The following is a 19,199-nucleotide window of genomic DNA, read 5'->3' as shown; positions in this document are numbered from 1 at the left end:
TGCTCTTGCCTTTGTCTATTTTCCAGAATCCTGAAAACGTTGACTGGCAGTTTTTGCTCATTTTTAAATAGTTTTTGTGGAAGGATGAACCCCTGGAGCTACCTACTCTGCCACTTTCACTGACATTACTCCCTACCCTTCCCCTCTTAAACTTTTGAAAATGGCAACTTGTATATGCACATGAGATGTCTAGCTTTTTTTTTCCCAAAGATTTATTCATTCATTCATGAGAGACACAGAGAGAGAGGCAGAGACCCAGGCAGAGGGAGAAGCATGGTCCATGCCCGATGTGGGACTCGATCCCAGGTCTCCAGGATCATGACCTGGGCTGAAGGCAGCGCTAAACTACTAAGCCACCAGAGCTGCCCTGTCTAGCTTTTTTTTTATTTTTTATTTTTTTTAAGAATTGGAAAATATGTCAATACTAAGCCCCCAATTCCACATATCAGCAATTGCCTGGTGAGTCGTGGTTGCCCAGTTCAGGCATGACATACAGTCTTCATTTTCCCTGCACTTTCCCTCCTGCTCCTTAACCGTTTAAGTCATCTGATTAGTTCCTCCACCCATTTTAATTTTCAATCTCTTTAGTATTACGTAGTGATTACAAGCCTAGGCCTTGGGCCGTATAGAACTGGATTTGAATGTTGTCCTTACCATTTAAAGGCTGTGTGTCCTTAGAAAAGTGATCTGTCCTCTGTGATCTTTGGTGTCTTCATTTGTAAAATGAGGAGAAACGTAATTACCTGAGTTATGAGATAAGTAAATGATATAATATTTATGAAGAATTCAGCCCAATGCCTAATATTCAGCAAGTAAATATAGTTGTCATGAGTTTTAATGTAAATGTATTAAAGTCATTTTTTATGTCCCTTGGTAATGTGGAATGTTTCTCTTGTTGAGTATATTTGTTTAAAAATATTATTCTCATGTAATTTATGAATTTTGTTGTGAATTGGATCTTTTTTCCTAATATATTTTCTAAATAGCTAATGGTGATATGTAAGAAAGATAATCCTGTTTCTCTCTTCTCCTGCCATCTTTTTTATTTTCTTATTAAATTAAATAGATTTTCAGATTGGTTTCATTTTTCTTGATAGACAATTATAATGATAATTTTCCTCTACTTTTATAATATTTATACTCTAATTCTTTTTTTTCTAATATTGAATAGGACTGCCAAACAATGTTTAATAATTATGAAGATTACAGATGTCATTTTATTCCTGAATATAATGAGAATGTCCCGTTAAGTGCAATGCTTAATTTTAGTTTCTGATGTATGAATAAGAATATATTACAGAATAATTTCTATGATAAGTTTCTATTTCTATTTTACAAAAGGTTTTAATTGGCTTTTGAATTTTATAAAATAATTTGTAGAATCTATTGAAATAATCATATGATTTTATCCATTTTATTCATGTAATTACATCTATAGATTTTTTTTTTTTAGATTTTTAAATGTGAAATCAGTAATCCATTCCTAGAATAGACCTTTACTTGGTCATTCTATGTTTGTCTTTTAATGCAATTCTGGGATCAGTTGCTAATATTTTATTTACTCCATAATCTAATTGTGGAGTATTTTTAACATTCTAAAAAGAAATCCTGTATACATTAGTAGTCATTCCCCATTCTTCCCCCTCACCCCAAGCCTGGGTAATCACCATTATATTTTTGGTATCTATGGATTTGCCTATTTCTGACATTTCACAAAGATGGAATCATACAATATAATCTATGTCTTTCACTTAGCATAATGTTTTCAAGGCTTATCAATGTTGTGGCGTGTATCAGTATTTCATTTTCTATTTAGTATCATATAATTTTTATTATTTGGGTATACCACATGTTTATCCATTCTTCAGAATTCAGTAAATTCACATTATTTCTACTTTTTGGCTATTATGAATAATGTAGCTATGAACATTTGTGTACAAGTTTTAATGTGTATAAATAGTTTAATTTCTGTTTGCTATATACCTGGTGTGAAATTGCTGGGTCATATGATAACTCTCTGTAATCTTTTGAGGACCACCAAAACTATTTTCCAAAATTGCTTCACAATTTTACATTCCCACAAGCAGTATAGGAGGATTCTAATTTCTACACATCCTCATCAACACTTATTATTATGTATTTATTATTTCAGCCTTATTAGTGGGTATGAAGTCTTGTATCTTTGTGGATTTGACTTTCATTTCTCTGATGGCTACTGATGTTGAATATTTTTTTTTCATGTTGAATATTTTTTAATGTGTTCATTGGCCATTTATATATTTTCTTTGGAGAAATCTATTCAGATTTTTTGCTCATTTTAAATTGGGTTGCTTGCCTATTTATTATTGAGTGGTAAGAATTCTTTATATGTTCTAGATATAAATCCCATATAAAATATATGATTTGCAAATATTTTCTCCTATGTTATGTGTTGTCTTTTTGTTCCCTTGATGGTATCCTTTGACATACAGAAGTATTAAATTTAATGACCTTCCATGGCCTGTGCTTTTATTCTCATATTTAAGAAAACATTAATTCTAGATCTCAAAGATTTAGATCTATAGATGAAAACCTGGAAATGCCATCTTCTAAGTGAAGAGAGTTCATGTGTCTGTGGTTTCCTAATCTGCAAAGAGCTGGTAACATTTAACTCCTTACTGATTTTGGCAGAGAAGCCATAGTTTACTAAAAAAGATTGGATGAGTGTGCTACTGTTTTGATAACTAGTTGAAATTGTTACAAATGACTTACTACAAGGAGTAAAACAGGAGAGAAGGAAGAAGGTCAGAGCTCCTGCATGATGCTCCCATCCCATTAGGTGATCTCATATAAACCTAACTGGGTTAGCTTCAGATAAACCTTTTTTAAAAAAATGTTGCTGTGTAACTAAATAGTCTAATGAAATAGTTCCCATTCGAATGCTTTGTACTCAAATCATGTGTCCAAAGAGATCTTATTAAAAGCAACTATTTTTAAATTTTAAAATAATGGGATTTGTCTATTATAATGTTATCACAACATAGAATTTCTTTCTTCTTTTCCTCACCTCTCTAAGGTAAGAAGAGGAGATGTTTCTGGTGGGACTTATGCTCTGGTGGGACTACTTTTCTAGTAGGGGTGAGTTACTTAATAGTAGATTTTAAAACTATTTGTAGTTATTATCTCTGATGACCTAGCTGAAAGAAGGGCCTTTTATGATACTGACCTCTTCTCACACCCTCTTACATTTTTATGGTACTGACCTCTTCTTACATTCTCCCATTTCTCAATCCTGGGAAAAAATATTGTTTTAATTTCAAAAATATTTGTTGAGCATTTGCTATGTGTCAGGCAAGGAGGATGCAAAAGGAAATAAGACAGATACAGTTTTTAACGTGAAGAATTTCACATCCTAGAAGGGATCTCTGATAAGAAAACAAGCAACTATAATACAATGTGTTAAGAGCAATGGCAGGAGAAGTACAAACAGGTATTGGTGCATGTAAATGAGACACTTGAATCAAAGTTGAGGGGAGGGGAACAGTGACATAAAAGTATAAAAGTAGTGTAGTGTATAGTCAGTTTATTGTTGTAAGACCTTTGGAGTGCTAGAGTCTAGCTGCAGGTGCAACATCTATGAATTACGTTAGACAAATTTCTTAATCTTTACTGCCTTCAGTTTTCTCATATTTGAAATAAGGACAATAATAATACTCATTGAGTTTCTATGAAAATAAATGAATTAAAATAAAGTGCTTAGCATAGTGCCATAGTAAACAATAAAAATGAAACTCATGATTCTGAGAGGGGTATTTTTCTGAAGGGTTATTAAGAGTTAAGAAGTAAATGGAGTGGTCAATGTCAGAGGAATATTTCAGGCAGAGAAAAGAGCATGTTGCATGCCTGGAGGCAGAACAGATCATGGAGAGTTTGAATAACTAAATAAAATTCATTATGCTGTAATACTGAGTAGGAGGGAGCTGGAGAAAAAAATAGATGAAATAGGAGAGATAGACAGGGGCCAATCAGAGATATGTTTGGTCTTTATGCTGAGAGTATGCAGAATTGAGAGGAGGACTAAAATAGTGGAGTAAGAGGACCCTAAGCTCACCCCTTCCCATGGATGCAGCTAGATAATACTCACATTCCTGTAAAGAACCCAGATAATGACCCAAAGACTTACTGAACAAACTCCACAACTAAAGTAGAGAAGACACCACATTGAAGAGGGTAGGAAAGGTGGAGATGTGAGGGAGAGCTAATTATCCATCTCAGAGCATGTCCTAGAGGGAATTCTCCAGGAACAAAGGAACTGGTAAGTATTATATCCCTCCCCTGCTCCACAGTATAACCAGCAGGGCAGTGACATTCACTACCTCACTTTTCTTTTTTTATTTTTATTTTTTTACTACCTCACTTTCTTATGCCAAGCCCTACCCCCCACACTTCTGCAGATCCACCCCTTCTGGGCATGTTTGCCTCAGTCTGAGTACTGCAGGTGCTTTTTCCCAGAAGACTGTGCAAACCTTGCCAATGCTGCATGTCTTGATGTGCACATTTTATGTGGCCTTGGTCCTAGTGGTGGTGATGAAGTCTCATTTTGCAAGCATATCAGAGCTCACCTTGTTAAAACTGCATGCCCCATGCTGGCAAGGGACTGAACACTGTCCACAAGAGGCAAAGAGAACCTCTGCAGATAACTGGGTTGAAGGAAAAAGTGGCCAAGAAACAACAGCTGGGCACACACCATGCACATAGGAGACACCCCTGAAGCATCAGGTTCTGGTGAACAGGGAATGCTGCATTTTGGGCCATTACAGGGCATCTTCTTCATAAAGCCATTACTTTTAAGAGCAGGAGACTGAGCTGATACCCCTAATACACAGAAACAAAGAGAACTCGACAGAATGAGACAGAAATGTGTCTCAAAAGAAGGAACAGGACAAAACCACAGCAAGTGACCTAAGTGAAAGGGATGTAAGCAAGATGTCTGATAGAGAATTTAAAGTTATGATTGTACAGATACTCACTAGACTTAAGAAAAAAGGGGAGAACCTTAGTGAGACCCTTAACAAAGACATATAATACATAAAAAAACCAATAAGAGATGAAGAATACAATACATGAAATAAAAAATATACTAGATGGCATAAATAGTAGGCTAGAGGAAGCAGAAGAATGACTTACAGACTTGGAAGACAGAATAATGGAGAGTAATCAAGCTGAGCAGGTGAGAGAAAAAAATTATGCAAAATGGGAATAAACTTTGGGAACTCAGTGACTCCAACTCCATCAAATGTTATAATAATTTACATTTTAGGGATCCTAGAAGGAGAAAGAGAAAAGGTGGCAGAAAATTTATTTGAAGAAATAATAGCTGAAAAGTTCCTAATTTAGGGAGGAAAACAGATACCCAAATACAAGAGGCACAGAGAGCCTCCAACAAAACCAACCCAAAGAGGTCCATACAAAGACATGTAGTGATTAAAATGGCAAAAAGTAGTGATAAAGAGAATTTTAAAAGCAGCAAGAGAAAAGAAGACAATCACATACAAGGGAAACTCCATAAGGCTATCAGCAGATTTCTCAGCACAAACTTTACAAGCTAGAAGGGAGTAGAATGATATATTCAAAGTGCTGAAAGGAAACGGTCTGCAGCCAAGAATACTCTGTCCAGCAATGCTATCATTCAGAATAAAAGGAGAGTTCGTTTCCTAGACAAACAAGCTAAAGAGTTCATGACTACTAAACCAACCCTACAAGAAATGTTAAAGAGGACTCCAAGTGGAAGGAAAGACCACAAATAAGAGTAAGGAAAAGTAGGAGGCACAAAAGCAGTAAAAGTAAGTGTATCTGTACAAATAAGTCAAAAGGCTCATAAAGTAAAAAGATGTGAACTATGATACTGTATACCAAAAATGTGAGTAAAGAAATGTGCTCAAACTTAAGCAGCCATCAAGTTAATGTAGATTGCTATATGCAGAAGATGTTATATACAAACCTAATGGTAATCACAAATCAAAAACCAATAATAGATATGCAAAAAATAGAGAAAGGAATCCAACCAAGTATATCACTAAAGAAAGTGCAAACTGAGAGAAGAGAGTAGGAGAAGAAAGAATCCGAGAAGAACTACAAAAACAACTAAAAAACAAGTAACAAAATGGCAATAAATACATACTTACCAGTAATTACTTTAAATATAAATGAACTAAAGCCTCCAATCAAAGACATAGGGTCATAAAATGGATTAAAAAACAAAACTTATCTATATACTGCCTACAAGAGACTCATTTCAGACCTAGATACACTTATAGATTGAAAGTGAGGGGATAGAGAAACATTTGTCATGCAAATGGATGTCAAAAAAAGCTGGGGTAGTAATACTTATTTTAAAAAAATGCCTTTAAAACAAAGACTGTAACAAGAGACAGAGAAGGACACTATACAATAATAAAGAGGACAATCCAGTAGGAAGATATAACAATTATAAATATTTATGCACCAAACATGATAGTACCTAAATACATAAAACAAGTAATAAAAAAAATAAAGGAACTAATCAATAGTAATATAATAATAGTAGGAGACTTTAATTCCACTATGTCAATGGTCAGATGATCCAAACAGAAAATCTACAAGGAAACAATATCTGAATGTCTTCTTTGGAGAAATGTCTGTTCATGTGTTCTGCCCAATTTAAATTGGATTATTTGGGTTTTTTTTAGTGTTGAGTTGTATAAGTTTTTTACGTATTTTGGACACCTTTATTGGTTATGGTATTTGCAAATATCTTCTCCAATTCCATAGCTTGTCTTTTAATTGTTGGTTGTTCCCTGCTGTGCTGAAGCTTTTTATCTTGATGAAGTCCCAATAATTCATTTTTGCTTGGTTCCCTTACCTCAAGAGACATACCTAGAAAGATGTTGCTGATGTCACTGTCAGAGAAACTACTGCTTGTCCTCTCTTCTAGGCTTTTTATGGTTTCATGTCTCATATTTAGGTCCTTAATCCATTTTGAGTTTATTTTTGTCTGTGGTGTAAGAAAGTGGTCTGGTTTTATTGAACAAAACCTGTTGCTGTACAGTTTTCCCAACACTATTTGTTGAAGAGACTGTTTTTTCCCCCCATTGGTTATTCTTTCCTGCTTTGTCAAATATTAGTTGACCATATAGTTGTGAGTCAAATTCTGGGTCCTGCATTCTGTTACATTGATCTATGTGTCTGTTTTTGTGCCAGTACCATACTGTCTTGATGATTACAACTTTATAATACTGCTTGAAGTCCAGAATTGTGAAGCCTGTTGCTTCTTTGTTTATATTTATTTGTTTATTTGAGAGGGAGAGGGGGGGGGGCAGAGGGAAAGAATCTCAGACTCCCTGATAAGCGGGGAACTCAACTCAGGACTCCATATCATGACACTTAGATCATTACCTGAGCCAAAACCAAGAGTTGAGTGCTCAACTGACTGAGCCACCAGTTGTCCCCCTTTCCTTTTTCAACATTACCTGAGCTATTCAGGGTCTTTTCTGGTTCTGTACAAATTTTAGAATTTTTTTTTTCTAGCTCTGTGAGAAATGCTGGCATTATTTTGATAAGAATTGCATTGACTGTGTAGTGCTCTGGGTGGTATAGACATTTTAATAATACTTGCTCTTCTAATCTGTAAGCATGGAATGTTTTTCCTTTTCCTGTGTCTTCTTCAATTTCATTAAGTGTTCTACAGCTTTCAGAGTACAGATCTTTTACCTCTTAGGTTAGTTTTTTCTTAGGTGTCTTATGGTTTTTGGTGCCATTGTAAATGGGATTGATTTCTTGATTTCTCTTTCTGCTGTTTCATTGTTAGTGTATAGAAATGCAACAGATTTCTTTTTTCTTTTTTTTAAATTTAAAGGCAATTAATTAACACATAGTGTGTTGTTAATTTCAGAGGTAGAGTTCAGTGATTTTTCTGTCTTACATAATACCCAGTGCTCATTACATCACAGCAACAGATTTCTGTATGTTGATTTTTATATCCTGTGACTTCGCTGAATTCATGTGTCAGTTCTAGCCAATTTTTATGGAGTCTTTTGAATTTTCTACAGAGTATCATGTCATCTGTGAAGAGTGAAAGTTTGATTTCTTCCTTGTCATTTCAGATACTTTCATTTATTTTTATTTGATTTCCGAGGTCAGGACTTCCAGTACTATGTTGAACAACAGTCTACTAAACATTTTTTAAGAAGTTAATACTCATTCTTCTCAAATTTTCCCAAAAAATAGAAGAGGAAGGAAAACTTCCAAATTCATTTTATGAGGCCATATTACACTGATACCAAACCAGATAAAGATACCACAAAAAAGAGAACCAATATTTCTGATTAATATGGCTGCAAAAGTCCTCAACAAAATATTGGAAAACAGGGGTGCCTGGGTAGCTCAGTCAGTTCAGAGTCTCACTCTTGATTTTGGCTCAGATCATGGTCTCAGGGTTTTGAGATTGAGCCTCACATCAGGCTCCATGCCCAAAGTGGATTAAGAGATTAAGATTCTCTCTCTCCTTCTTCCTCTGCACCCCTCCCCCCACCAGTGTCCTCCCCATCTAAAATATATATACATTGACAAACATATTCCAACAACACATTTAAAAAATTGTTTACCACAATAAAGTGGGATTTATTCCTGGGATACAAAGGTAGTTCAATATTCACAAATCAATCAACATGATACATCCCATCAATAAAAAAGAAAGGATAAAAACTATATGGTCATTTCAATAGATGCAGAAAAAGTATTTGATAATATACAACATTCACACATGATAAAAACCCTCAATAAAGTAGGCTTGGAGGAACCATACCTCAACATCATAAAAGCCATATATGAAAAACCTACAGCTAACATCATACTCAATGGGAAAAAAACTGAGAGCTTTTCTCTTAAGGTCAGGAATGGGACAAGGATGTCCATTCTCGCCACTTTTATCTAACATGGTACTGGAAGCCCTAGCCATAGCAATCAGACAACAAATGAAATAATAGGCATCCAAATCTGCAAGGAAGAAGTCAAACTCACTCTTTGAAGATGACATGATAATATAGAAAACCATAAAGATTCCACCAGATAATTACTAGAACTGATAAATTAATTCTGTGAAGTTACAGGATACAAAATCAATGTGCAGAAATCCATTGCATTTCTATACACTAATAATGAAGCCGAAGAAAGAGAAATTAAGAAAAAAATCCCATTTACAATTATACCAAAAATAATAAAATACCTAGGAATAAACTTAACCAAAGAGGTGAAAGACCTGTACTCTGATAACTGTAAAACATTAATGAAAGAAATTGAAGAAGACACAAAGAAATGGAAAGACATTCTGTTCTCATAGATTGGAAGAATATTGTTAAAATGTCTATACTACCCAATATAGTCTACATACTTAATGTATGGAGAGCATTTTCCACAGAGTTAGAACAAACAATCCCTGAATGCCAAAGCAACCTTAAAAAAGAAAAAACTGGGGTATTACAATTCTAGATTTCAAGTTATATTACAAAGCTGTAGTAATCAAAATTCAAAATTGATGAAAACCTAAATATGAGATAGGAAACCATCAAAATCCTAGAGGAAAACACAGGCAGTAACCTCTTTGACCCTTGCTGTAGCATCTTCTTACTAGACCTGTTGCCATAGGCAAGAGAAACAAAAGGAAAAATGAACTACTGGGATATCATCAAGATAAAAAGCTTCTGTACAGCATGGAACAACCAACAAAACTGAACAGCAGCCTATGGAATGGGAGAAGGTATTTGCAAATGACATATCTGATAAAGGGTTAGTATCTGAAATCTATAAAGAACTTAACCGAACTCAATACCCCAAAACCAAATAATCCAGCTAAGAAATGGGCAGAGGACATGAATAGACATTTTTCCACAAAAGACATGCAGAGGGCTAACAGACACATAAAAAGATGGTCAACCTCACTCATCATCGGAGAAATACAAATCAAAATCATAATGCAATGTCATTTCACACCTGTCAGAATGACTAAAATGAACAACACAGGAAACAAGTGTTGGCAAGCATGTGGAGAAAACGGAACCCTCATGCAGTGTTAGTGGGAATGCAAACTGGTGCAACCAAGGTGGAAGACAGTATGGAGGTTCCTCAAAAAATTAAAAATAAAACTACCATATGATCCATTAATCACACTACTTTGCACTTGCCCAAAGAATATGAAAACACTAATTTGAAAAGATACATGTACTCCTATGTTTATTGCAGCATTGTTTACAACCTAAATTATGGAAGCAGCCTATGTCCATCAATAGATGAATGGATAAAGAAGGTGTGGTACAATGTGCAAAGATATATGTACAATGAAATATTATTCAGCCATGAAAAGACTGAAATCTTGCCATTTGCAGCAACATGTATGGATCTAGAGAGTGTAATGTTAAGCAAAATAAGGTAATCAGGCAAGACAAATACCATATGATTTCACTCATATGTGGAATTTTAAAAACAAAATAGCAAAGAAAGGGGAAAAAAAGAGCAACCAAAAAGCAAAGAGATAGTCGAGAGGAGGTGGAGGGGGGAAAATGGGTGAAATAGGTGAAGGGGATTAAGAGTATGTTCATCTTGATGAGTATGGAGTAATATATAGAACAGTTAAATCACTATATTGTACACCTGAAACTAATATAACACTGTATGCTAACTACACTGAAATTTAAATAAAAGAACACATAGAGTCGTGAAAGGGTTTCTTGCAAGGTACTGACATGACCATATTTGCATTTTAGATCATTCTTGTTGTAACTGAAAAAATAGATTGAAGGAATTGCCCAGAGGTGGGAAGACTAATAAAACTGTATTATCAAGACTTCCATTTATAAAATGGCCAAGGAAAGATGGCGCTACACTCTTCTCCTAGAAATTAATGCAAGAAGAACAAGAAATAAAAACGCAAATTCAGTCTTTGAAAAAAATTAGATAATATCTATATCCCCGAACCACAATATATAAGAAAGGATTGCTGAGAGTAATTATGGTCAAAAGGAGTCTGAACAGATATGGAAAGATACTGCTTGCATCTGCATATTTTAGCCAAAATCAGCAGGGGGAAAAAATCCCCAAACATTTTCTATATTTGGAATAATGGGAATGTGCCAGTGGGAGCATCCCTAGACAAATGAGAAGCAGTATCAATCAGTAAGTGAATGGAGAGTCACACTGATAAGCCATATCTAGGCATTTTATTTTATAGGTGAGATAAGGTGGAGGAAAGAGATTTTACTGGTAAAATAAAAAGAGAGTAGAGAAAAGAGATGCTGCACTGGGGGCACCCTAGAGTTACTGATCATTGTTGACGAACGAGAAGTAAAAGCGAAGAAAACCTACACATATAACCCTGTACCGTAAGGAACATTATTATGAACCAGGAAGAATTTCTGATAATCTAGAACATAGTCTTGGCTCCTTTCTCTTATACACCTTCTACCAATAGTGACCATAGGAAGAACTCAGCTCATTAAAATATGAGCAGTAATTCCAAAAGGAATCAGCATGGGATCATATAAATATATTCCCCCCCCAAAAAAAAGGAGGAAAGAAATAATAAACAAGCAAAATAAATGGAGAAAGAAAACTGTCATTAGAAAAAGGGTCACAATGGATCAGACAAAAATTTTGACCAAGCATGTTGTCATGAATTAAAGGATAAAATGAAACAATAGCAAATTTCAATTGTGCATCGTGCATTCTCCCTATAAATTAAAACTCAAAACAGAAAGCTCCAAGATCTCAGCAAAGATACATTGAGACCAGAAGGAATTGAGTAATGAACTGAGGAAAGAAATAAGAAAGTATTACAGAAATGAAACTAGCCCAAAGGAGATGAGACATAATACTTTGGAGACAAGGAGGCTAGGGAGAATTAAGAAAAGTAAGAAAAATGAAACACACACACACACAATGTAAAAGCCTTGGGAACAAAAATAACTGATAGTAAAGGTAAAGAAGATCCAACATACATGATAGGGTACAGATTGAATGGAGTAAATCAATTTTTAATGTGTAGTTTAAGAATTTTTCCCCTACAACCAAGAAATTAAAGAAGAATTTTAAAAGTCATAGAAACAAATGAAAATGAGACAAAACTTTTGAGATGCAGCAAAGGTGGTGCTAGGAGGAACGTACATAGCAACACAAGCCTTTCTCAAGGAACAAGAAAGGTCTCAATTAACACAAACTAACCTTACCCCTAAAGGAGCTGGAGAAAGAACAGCAAATAAAGCCTAAACCGAGTAGGAGAAGAGAAATAATAAAGATTAGGGCAGAAATCAATGAAATACAAACCAAAAGAACAGTAGAACAGATCAATGAAATGAGGAGCTGGTTCTTTGAAAGAATTAAGATTGATAAACCCATAGCCAGACTTATCAAAAAGAAAAGAGAAAGGATCCACATTAATAAAATCATGAATGAAAGAGGAGAGATCATGAACAACACCAAGGAAATACAAACAATTACAAGAACATATTATGAGCAACTATATGCCAACAAATTAGGCGATCTAGAAGAAATGGATGCATTCCTAGAGATGTATAAACTACCAAAACTGAAAGGAAGAAATAGAAAGTCTGCACAGACCCATAACCAGCAAGGAAATTGAAGCAGTAATCAAAAATCTCCCAACAAACAAGAGTCCAGAGCTGGATGGCTTCCCAGAGGAATTCTACCAAACATTTAAAGAAGAGTTAATACCTATTCTTCTGAAATTATTTAAAAAAAAAAAAAAAAGAAATAGAAGGAAAATTCCCAGGCTCTTCCTATGAGGTCAGAATTACCCTGATCCCAAAACCAGACAAAGACCCCACCAGAAAGAACAATTACAAACCAATATCCCTGAAGAATTTTTTCCCTAGAAACAAAGTCTTGTATCTATTTGTGGAAAAGGCGTACTTCATCCCAAGACAACTTGACACAGAACAGTCAGCACAGATATCATTTTTTAAAAAATAAATGGCCCTTAAAGATTAAGGCTTTTGTGCAATGAGGCAAAAAGATCAAATTTCATATGGCGAAAAAAATGAGCTGGCTCAGACTCTGCACAGCAACAATCAATGCTAAAAAACAGTGGGACAATGCAAAAACCTCAAGGAAAGAAAATGCAGATTCAAGGAATGTATTCACAGTGAAATCATCATTCTTGCTATAAAGACAACAGATATGTTTCAACATCCAAAAACCCAGAGAATGTAATTTCCATGAATCTTTATAATATGGATTTCTTTAGTATTCTAATGGGAAAACTTGAACAACTTGGATGAATGGAGAAACTGTAGCAGAAGGAGTGGAGGGAGGTGCCAGTATAATTAAGTATGATCAGCGTGGAGTTAAGAATGGGGGTTATGATTAGAATGGGAATCTTTTTTCTAATCTTGGATAGGTGGAAATGATAGGACAAATAAAAGATGAGAAGCAGTAGGAAAAATGGAATGTAGCATAAGCACCTTTTATATTCGGAAGCCAGAAGTTACTTAAGCTGATAAATGAAGTACTAGAAGTATAAATATATTCAAAATTTTAAAGATAAGTACTAAAAGAAATCTTCTAATCCATGAAAATTAGGTGTTGGCCTGAGAAGAGGAGCAGAAAGGAAATAAAGTAATGTAAACATTGGTTCATTTAATCCAAAGAAATAGAGGATTAAATGTATTATAAACTTATAGTAAGCCCACTGATATAATTGCAACTGTTAGAAAGTGAGTGAAAAGATATTCATTGCAATATCATTTATGTGAGCAAAAAGTTGGGAGTAATATATATATATATATATATATATATATATATATATAGGATATCAATAACACTTATATGTATATAACATATGGTATATCCAGACAGTGCAGCTATTATAGTGAACTCTATATATAGAGATATATATTTACCTATGTATTTATATGGGATAGTCTCCAAAACAAATTATGAAGTGGCAAAACAAGGTACTGAGTAAATAGAATGGGGAACAAAACCCAATATATATGTACTTATATATGTTTAAGATGTATGTCTTGAAGGACACAGAAAACTTAGGTTAGTTTGGTTTCCTTTATTAAGGGAGCTCTGTCACTAGGGGTCAGGGGTGAAAGGAAAATGTTTACTGTATACTTCATGGTAATCTTAAGATTTTGTAGCACGTATTTTTTTGTACCATAAGTTTTGTACCATTACTTTTAAAAAGTAACTTTAAAAAAGGAGGCTATTTAAGTTATTTGTGTAAGAGAGGGTGGTGACCTGAGTTAGAGAAATGGCGGTGGGGATGGAGAGAAGCAGATGGATTAGAAGCATTATCAGCTGCAATGATGGGGAGTGAGAAGGAGTCAAAGATAACATGAAGGTTTCTTCTGGCTTGGGTAATGGGGTGGGTGGCCGTGCCACTCCACAGGGTAGGGCAGTCAGGCCTTCTGTTCCTCTGTAGAATTCTGTTATCTCATGCCTTTCTACCTTTCCATGACATGTTTTCACCTCTTGGTGGACAGTTTCCCTGTCTTTTATAAGCTCAAGATTATCTGGAATATCAGATGCATACCAGATGTCAACTCAATCACATAGTCTTAATTATCTAATTACAAGACTAAAGAATCATAAAATTTAAATCTTAAAATGGACCTTAGAAATGCATCATGGGTTCATCGTTTTATTTTACCAATGAAAACCCTAATGGCAGAGGCACTGCATGATTTAAATTCACTTTTTTTAAAAGGTGATTTAAATTCTTGTTAAAAATTTAAATAAGTTGGATTATGAGCTTACATATTTTTGATTTCCCTTTTCTTCCCTTGTTTAAAGAATAATAAATTATAACACACCTAAGTGGTGGATACTAGAACAACATTGTCTTTTAACCACATGTGACAGACAGTGAATGAGAATGTTACACTGTCTCGTCTGTGGTCTCTGTCTCATTGGCTTCAACATCTCTTTAGCTGCCTAGACTCAAGAGGTAAAGATTTATTTATTCTCTCCTATTTTAATTATACTCTCCTATCCCACTCTGCATCAATCCATTGTTGAACGACTTAGGTTTTCCTTCTGAAACACATTGGTGTTTTTTCTCTATTGCCATTATTACACCTTGGAGTTCAGATTTTCTTGCCTGGACCATAGCAATGGCCCTCAAACCCATCTCCTTGACTTTAGCCTTTTTTTGTTTCAGTTTATCTTCCAAATTACAGTGAATGTTACCTTCTAAAAATGTGGATCTTACTGTGACCTCTCACAAATTTTTCAATAACTGTTCAAAGCAGGTAGATCAAAGTCCAGATTTCCTGGGTGGCATTCAAGGTGTCATCTTTTCCAAAATTAAGCCTTTACTTTTTCACTCTGAAATAACTTTTCTTTTGTTTATTTTTGTTAAAGAGTTATCCATCTTCAAGAGTGCGTTCACTTACCACTTGGCTTTCCTAGAGCAAAATTTCCTCTTACTTTTGTGTCTTTGAGTTTGGGCCATCAGTAGAATGGTATTCTGATGATTTTCTTTCTTTTTTATTTAGTGATGTTTGTGTCCATGTACCTTTTTCTTTACATACAGAGATGGTGTCTTTTTCATTTTAGTATATTCCACCAATGTTCTCTTTCCCAACTTTTGCATATTCTGTGGGCTCAGAGATGATGCCATAGATGAATCAGAAATTTGTGACTCCTCTGGAGAACTTTAGTGGTCTGAAAGTGGATTGAAAACAGGTTAGAAACCAGAGGGATTAACCACAAATATTTAAGTAATCGCGCAACAGAGGCTGTGGAGACTTAATATATTTCTAAACGGTGTTCTCCATTTGTGACTTTTTTTACTTGCAATTTTCACATGTCTTATTAATTTTGCAATTTATCATAGTTGGGGCAGATTTTAAAAAGTGAAACATTGTATTTGATATGACTGATTTCCCAAAAGGGACTAGGTAATGAATACAAACAAATTTGTTACCTGAGATACTAATGCAAATTTTGGAACAGTTTTTGAAAATATATAAAAGTATTTGAAAGAAATATTTGAGTAGAAAGTTATTTTTAGGGACGCCTGGGTGGCTCGGATTGAGCACCTAGCCTCAGGCCCAGGGTGTGACCCTGGAGACCTGGGATGGCGTCCCACATCGGGCTCCCCAAAGGGAGCTTCTCCCTCTGCCTGTGTCTCTGCCTCTCACCCTCTGTGTTTCTCATGAATCAATAAATAAAATCTTAAAAAAAAAACCACACCTCATTTTTAAAGTAGTGGTAATATAGCTAATAATACCTTATGTGCACTACATGATTTCTTCCACTAGAGGGCAGCAACGACTCATGAGTGCATCGGGTGGTAGTTTAAAAAAAACGCTTCAGAATTATCCGTAGAATAGTTTCCAATGCAAAATCGGACAGGATGCATGTGTCACTAATTTTAAAAAGCATTTATTTTGTTGACTTTCTGACCAAGTAGAAATTAAGCCCTAGTATTAGCCGTTAAGTCTAATAAAAGCAAATTGTGTTACATGGTACAAGAGTTCTCTTACCTTAGTTTTGATGCTCTTTCTTCATCTTACTTGCTCACACAGCAAACATGAATTAAGCCCTATTCTGTGCTAGGCCCCTTGCTTTTCCTGGAAGTACAAAGCTGGATAGGACATAGTCCTTGCTGCAGAGAACCCTATTTTATCTAAAAAAAATTTTTTTTTTAGTATTCCTGTGCTAAATAAAATAGGGGATTCCTGTATGTGTAAGACATAACGATAAATCACATGAATTGAATGCATCCAGTGTCCTAGGCACTGTTCCAAGTTGCTTTACTTTTTTTCATCTCACTACTCAAACAAGGAATCAGTATTGTTTTACGGGTGTGACATGGAGGCCCAAGAGGTTAAGTATTTGCCAGGCATCATACAATATTTAAGTGGTAGAACTAACATTTGAACTGAGGCAGTCTTTTTTTTTTTTTAAGATTTTATTTATTTATCCATGAGACACAGAAGCAGAGGCAGAGGGAGGACCCCAGGATCACGCCCTGAGCCCAAGGCAGATGCTCAGCCGCTGAGCCAGCCAGGTGCCCCTGAACTGAGGCAGTCTTAACACAACACCTACACCCCATCTATACTGCTCTGCTGCTTCCCATGTAAGCTCTGTTCTCAAAAAACAATTGCTTATGGAGAAAGGAGACATGGTGGGGAAATAGCATCATGACTTAAGTGCTTCCTCTTGAAGTCTATGACGAAGTGTCAATGAAAGTATTCCTCTTTCTCAACTAGATTCTGGCCAGTTTAAGGATAAACAGAAGACTTGGAGATGGGGCGAAAGTATCACCTTCATTACTGACAGAAGGGAAATTAGAGCATTTGGTTTTAGATCTGTTAGCTAAATGGGCTTACAGATATTGAGTCACAGCATCAGCAGGCTTCTCCACTCGCCCCTCCCTGCCCCATGAACAGAAGCCTAGGCTTAGGGTACCCCTCACCCCCAACCTTCCATCCAGTGCTTGACCCCAGCAGGGACACGGTCCCCAGAAGGGAGTGAAATGAGTGCTTCCTATAAGCACCTCACTCTCAAAAGGAAGAAGGGAGGCTCTGAGCCAGGCATGACCAATTTCTTCTTCCCAAATTTACCACTCAGATAAATCACCTTATGTCTTCTAAGCAGAGAGAAGCCAGTAATTACAATTAGTGAGTTCCTTCGGGGAAGGAAACTTCAGAATAGTGGAGATTTATACCTCCCTAATATTTTCCTGCTCTTGCCAGCTATTTACTAGCTAATTTTTTTTGAGAAAGTCATTGTGGTAGACAGAATCATGATCCCCCAAACATGTCTACATCTCAATTCCTGGCATCTGTGAACATCAGGTTACATGTCACAGGGAATTAAGGTTACAGATGGAATTAAGTTTGCTAATCAGCTGACTTTAAAATGGGAGATTATCCCGAATGACCCAGTAGTGTTAGGGAAGGAATGCTTGTGTCCTTCCAAAATTCATATGTTTAAGCCTTAACCCTTAATGTGATGATATTTGGGGGTAGAGCCTTTAGAAGGCATATTTGGGTTTGATTTAGGCTGTGAGAGCAAGGCCCTCATGATAAGATTAGTGCCTTTATAACAAGAGGAAGAGGGAAAGGGGGAAATCCACCCTACCCCCTGTCTGAGTCCACATAGAGGGAAGGCGATGGGAACACAGAGTGAGAAGGCAGCCATCTGCAAGCCAGGAAGAGAGCTCTCATGAGAGCGCAACCATGCTGGCCCATCCTGATCTTGGGCTTCCAGACGCCAGAACTGTGAGAAAATAAGTGTCTGTTGTTTAAGTCTCTGTCTTCAGAGTCTTGTTATAGCAGCCTGGTGTGACTGAGACAAGTTAGGTACAATGTCATCAGCCTTAAAAGTGGAATAGGGATGTGGAAGGGTCAGACAGATGGCAGCATGACAAAGACTTGGCTCACAGAGTGTGAGAACGCAGACCTTGTGACAAAAGAGTTGTCTAACCTAAATGAGACTCCTGGTCTAGAAGACACTATGGTATGGATTAGATGGAGTAAAGCTCAGTGGATTAAAAAGAGGAGCTCCGTGGGGGCACCTGGTGGCTCAGTCGGTTGAGCGTCCACTCTCAATTTTGGTTCAGGTCATGATCTCAGGGTCGTGAGATCGAGCTCCATGAGATAGAGGTTAAGATTGTCTCTCTCCTTCTACCCCTCCCCTCCATTCATGCGCTTGCTCTCTCTCTCTCTCTCAGATAAATAAATAAATAAATAAAATCTTTTTTTTTTCTTTCTTTTCAAATAAGAGGAACTCCATGGCCAGGCTCCCTGCTTTAGGCCTCATGAGATTAAATGGGGCTTGCAAGACAGAGGGAAAGTTATAACTTATATAAGCCAATCAAGGTCTGTGTTACTCTCTGTTTCTTTTCCCTTTTGATATGCTTTGGCATTTAGTAACAGCATGAACATCCAGTCCTTCCTAGCTGCTGGACATAAAGACACATTTGCACAGTATGCGGTAGATAGTTAAATGCAAAGTAGCACAACTTTACAGCCAGAGGCAAATATAATGATGGCATTAGTAATCTGCAGGAAGACCCAAAGGAGGAGAAAGTATCTCATTCAGGGTCAGGGAGTGTTGTCTAGTTGTTTTCTTCATTTAAGGAGTCTTGAGAATTTTGGACTTTATTATCATTAATAAAGATCACATTTCCTTTTAAGAAGTTAAAGCCGTAT

At 36.0% G+C, this 19,199-nt stretch overlaps 1 protein-coding gene and 1 long non-coding RNA gene across 5 annotated transcripts in view; one reads left to right on the top strand and one right to left on the bottom strand.

Moving 5' to 3' along the window:
• Nucleotides 1-19,199, bottom strand: part of LOC102155007 — a 45,806-nt gene that overhangs the window by 7,729 nt on the left and 18,878 nt on the right. For 2 of the 4 annotated variants that reach the window (XR_005383361.1, XR_005383360.1), the window contains one exon: nucleotides 15,223-15,699. This is a non-coding gene — a long non-coding RNA (uncharacterized LOC102155007). Of the gene's footprint in view, nucleotides 1-654; nucleotides 744-15,222; nucleotides 15,700-19,199 lie in introns of all 4 variants that reach the window. The other 2 variants (XR_005383363.1, XR_005383362.1) reach the window with 2 other exon arrangements.
• Nucleotides 3,056-19,199, top strand: part of IGSF11 (immunoglobulin superfamily member 11) — a 184,579-nt gene continuing 168,435 nt past the window's right edge. The window contains exon 1 of the mRNA XM_038582920.1: nucleotides 3,056-3,117. Within this exon, the coding sequence (XP_038438848.1) occupies nucleotides 3,069-3,117 (49 nt within the window). The 5' untranslated portion in view covers nucleotides 3,056-3,068. The remainder of the gene's footprint in view (nucleotides 3,118-19,199) is intronic.

Source organism: Canis lupus, chromosome 33 (genome assembly GCF_011100685.1).
Source record: "Canis lupus familiaris isolate Mischka breed German Shepherd chromosome 33, alternate assembly UU_Cfam_GSD_1.0, whole genome shotgun sequence".
NCBI classification, from domain to species: Eukaryota; Metazoa; Chordata; class Mammalia; order Carnivora; family Canidae; genus Canis; species Canis lupus.
The sequence above is the reverse complement of the archived record's forward strand: the minus strand, read 5'-3'. Positions and strand labels throughout refer to the sequence as shown.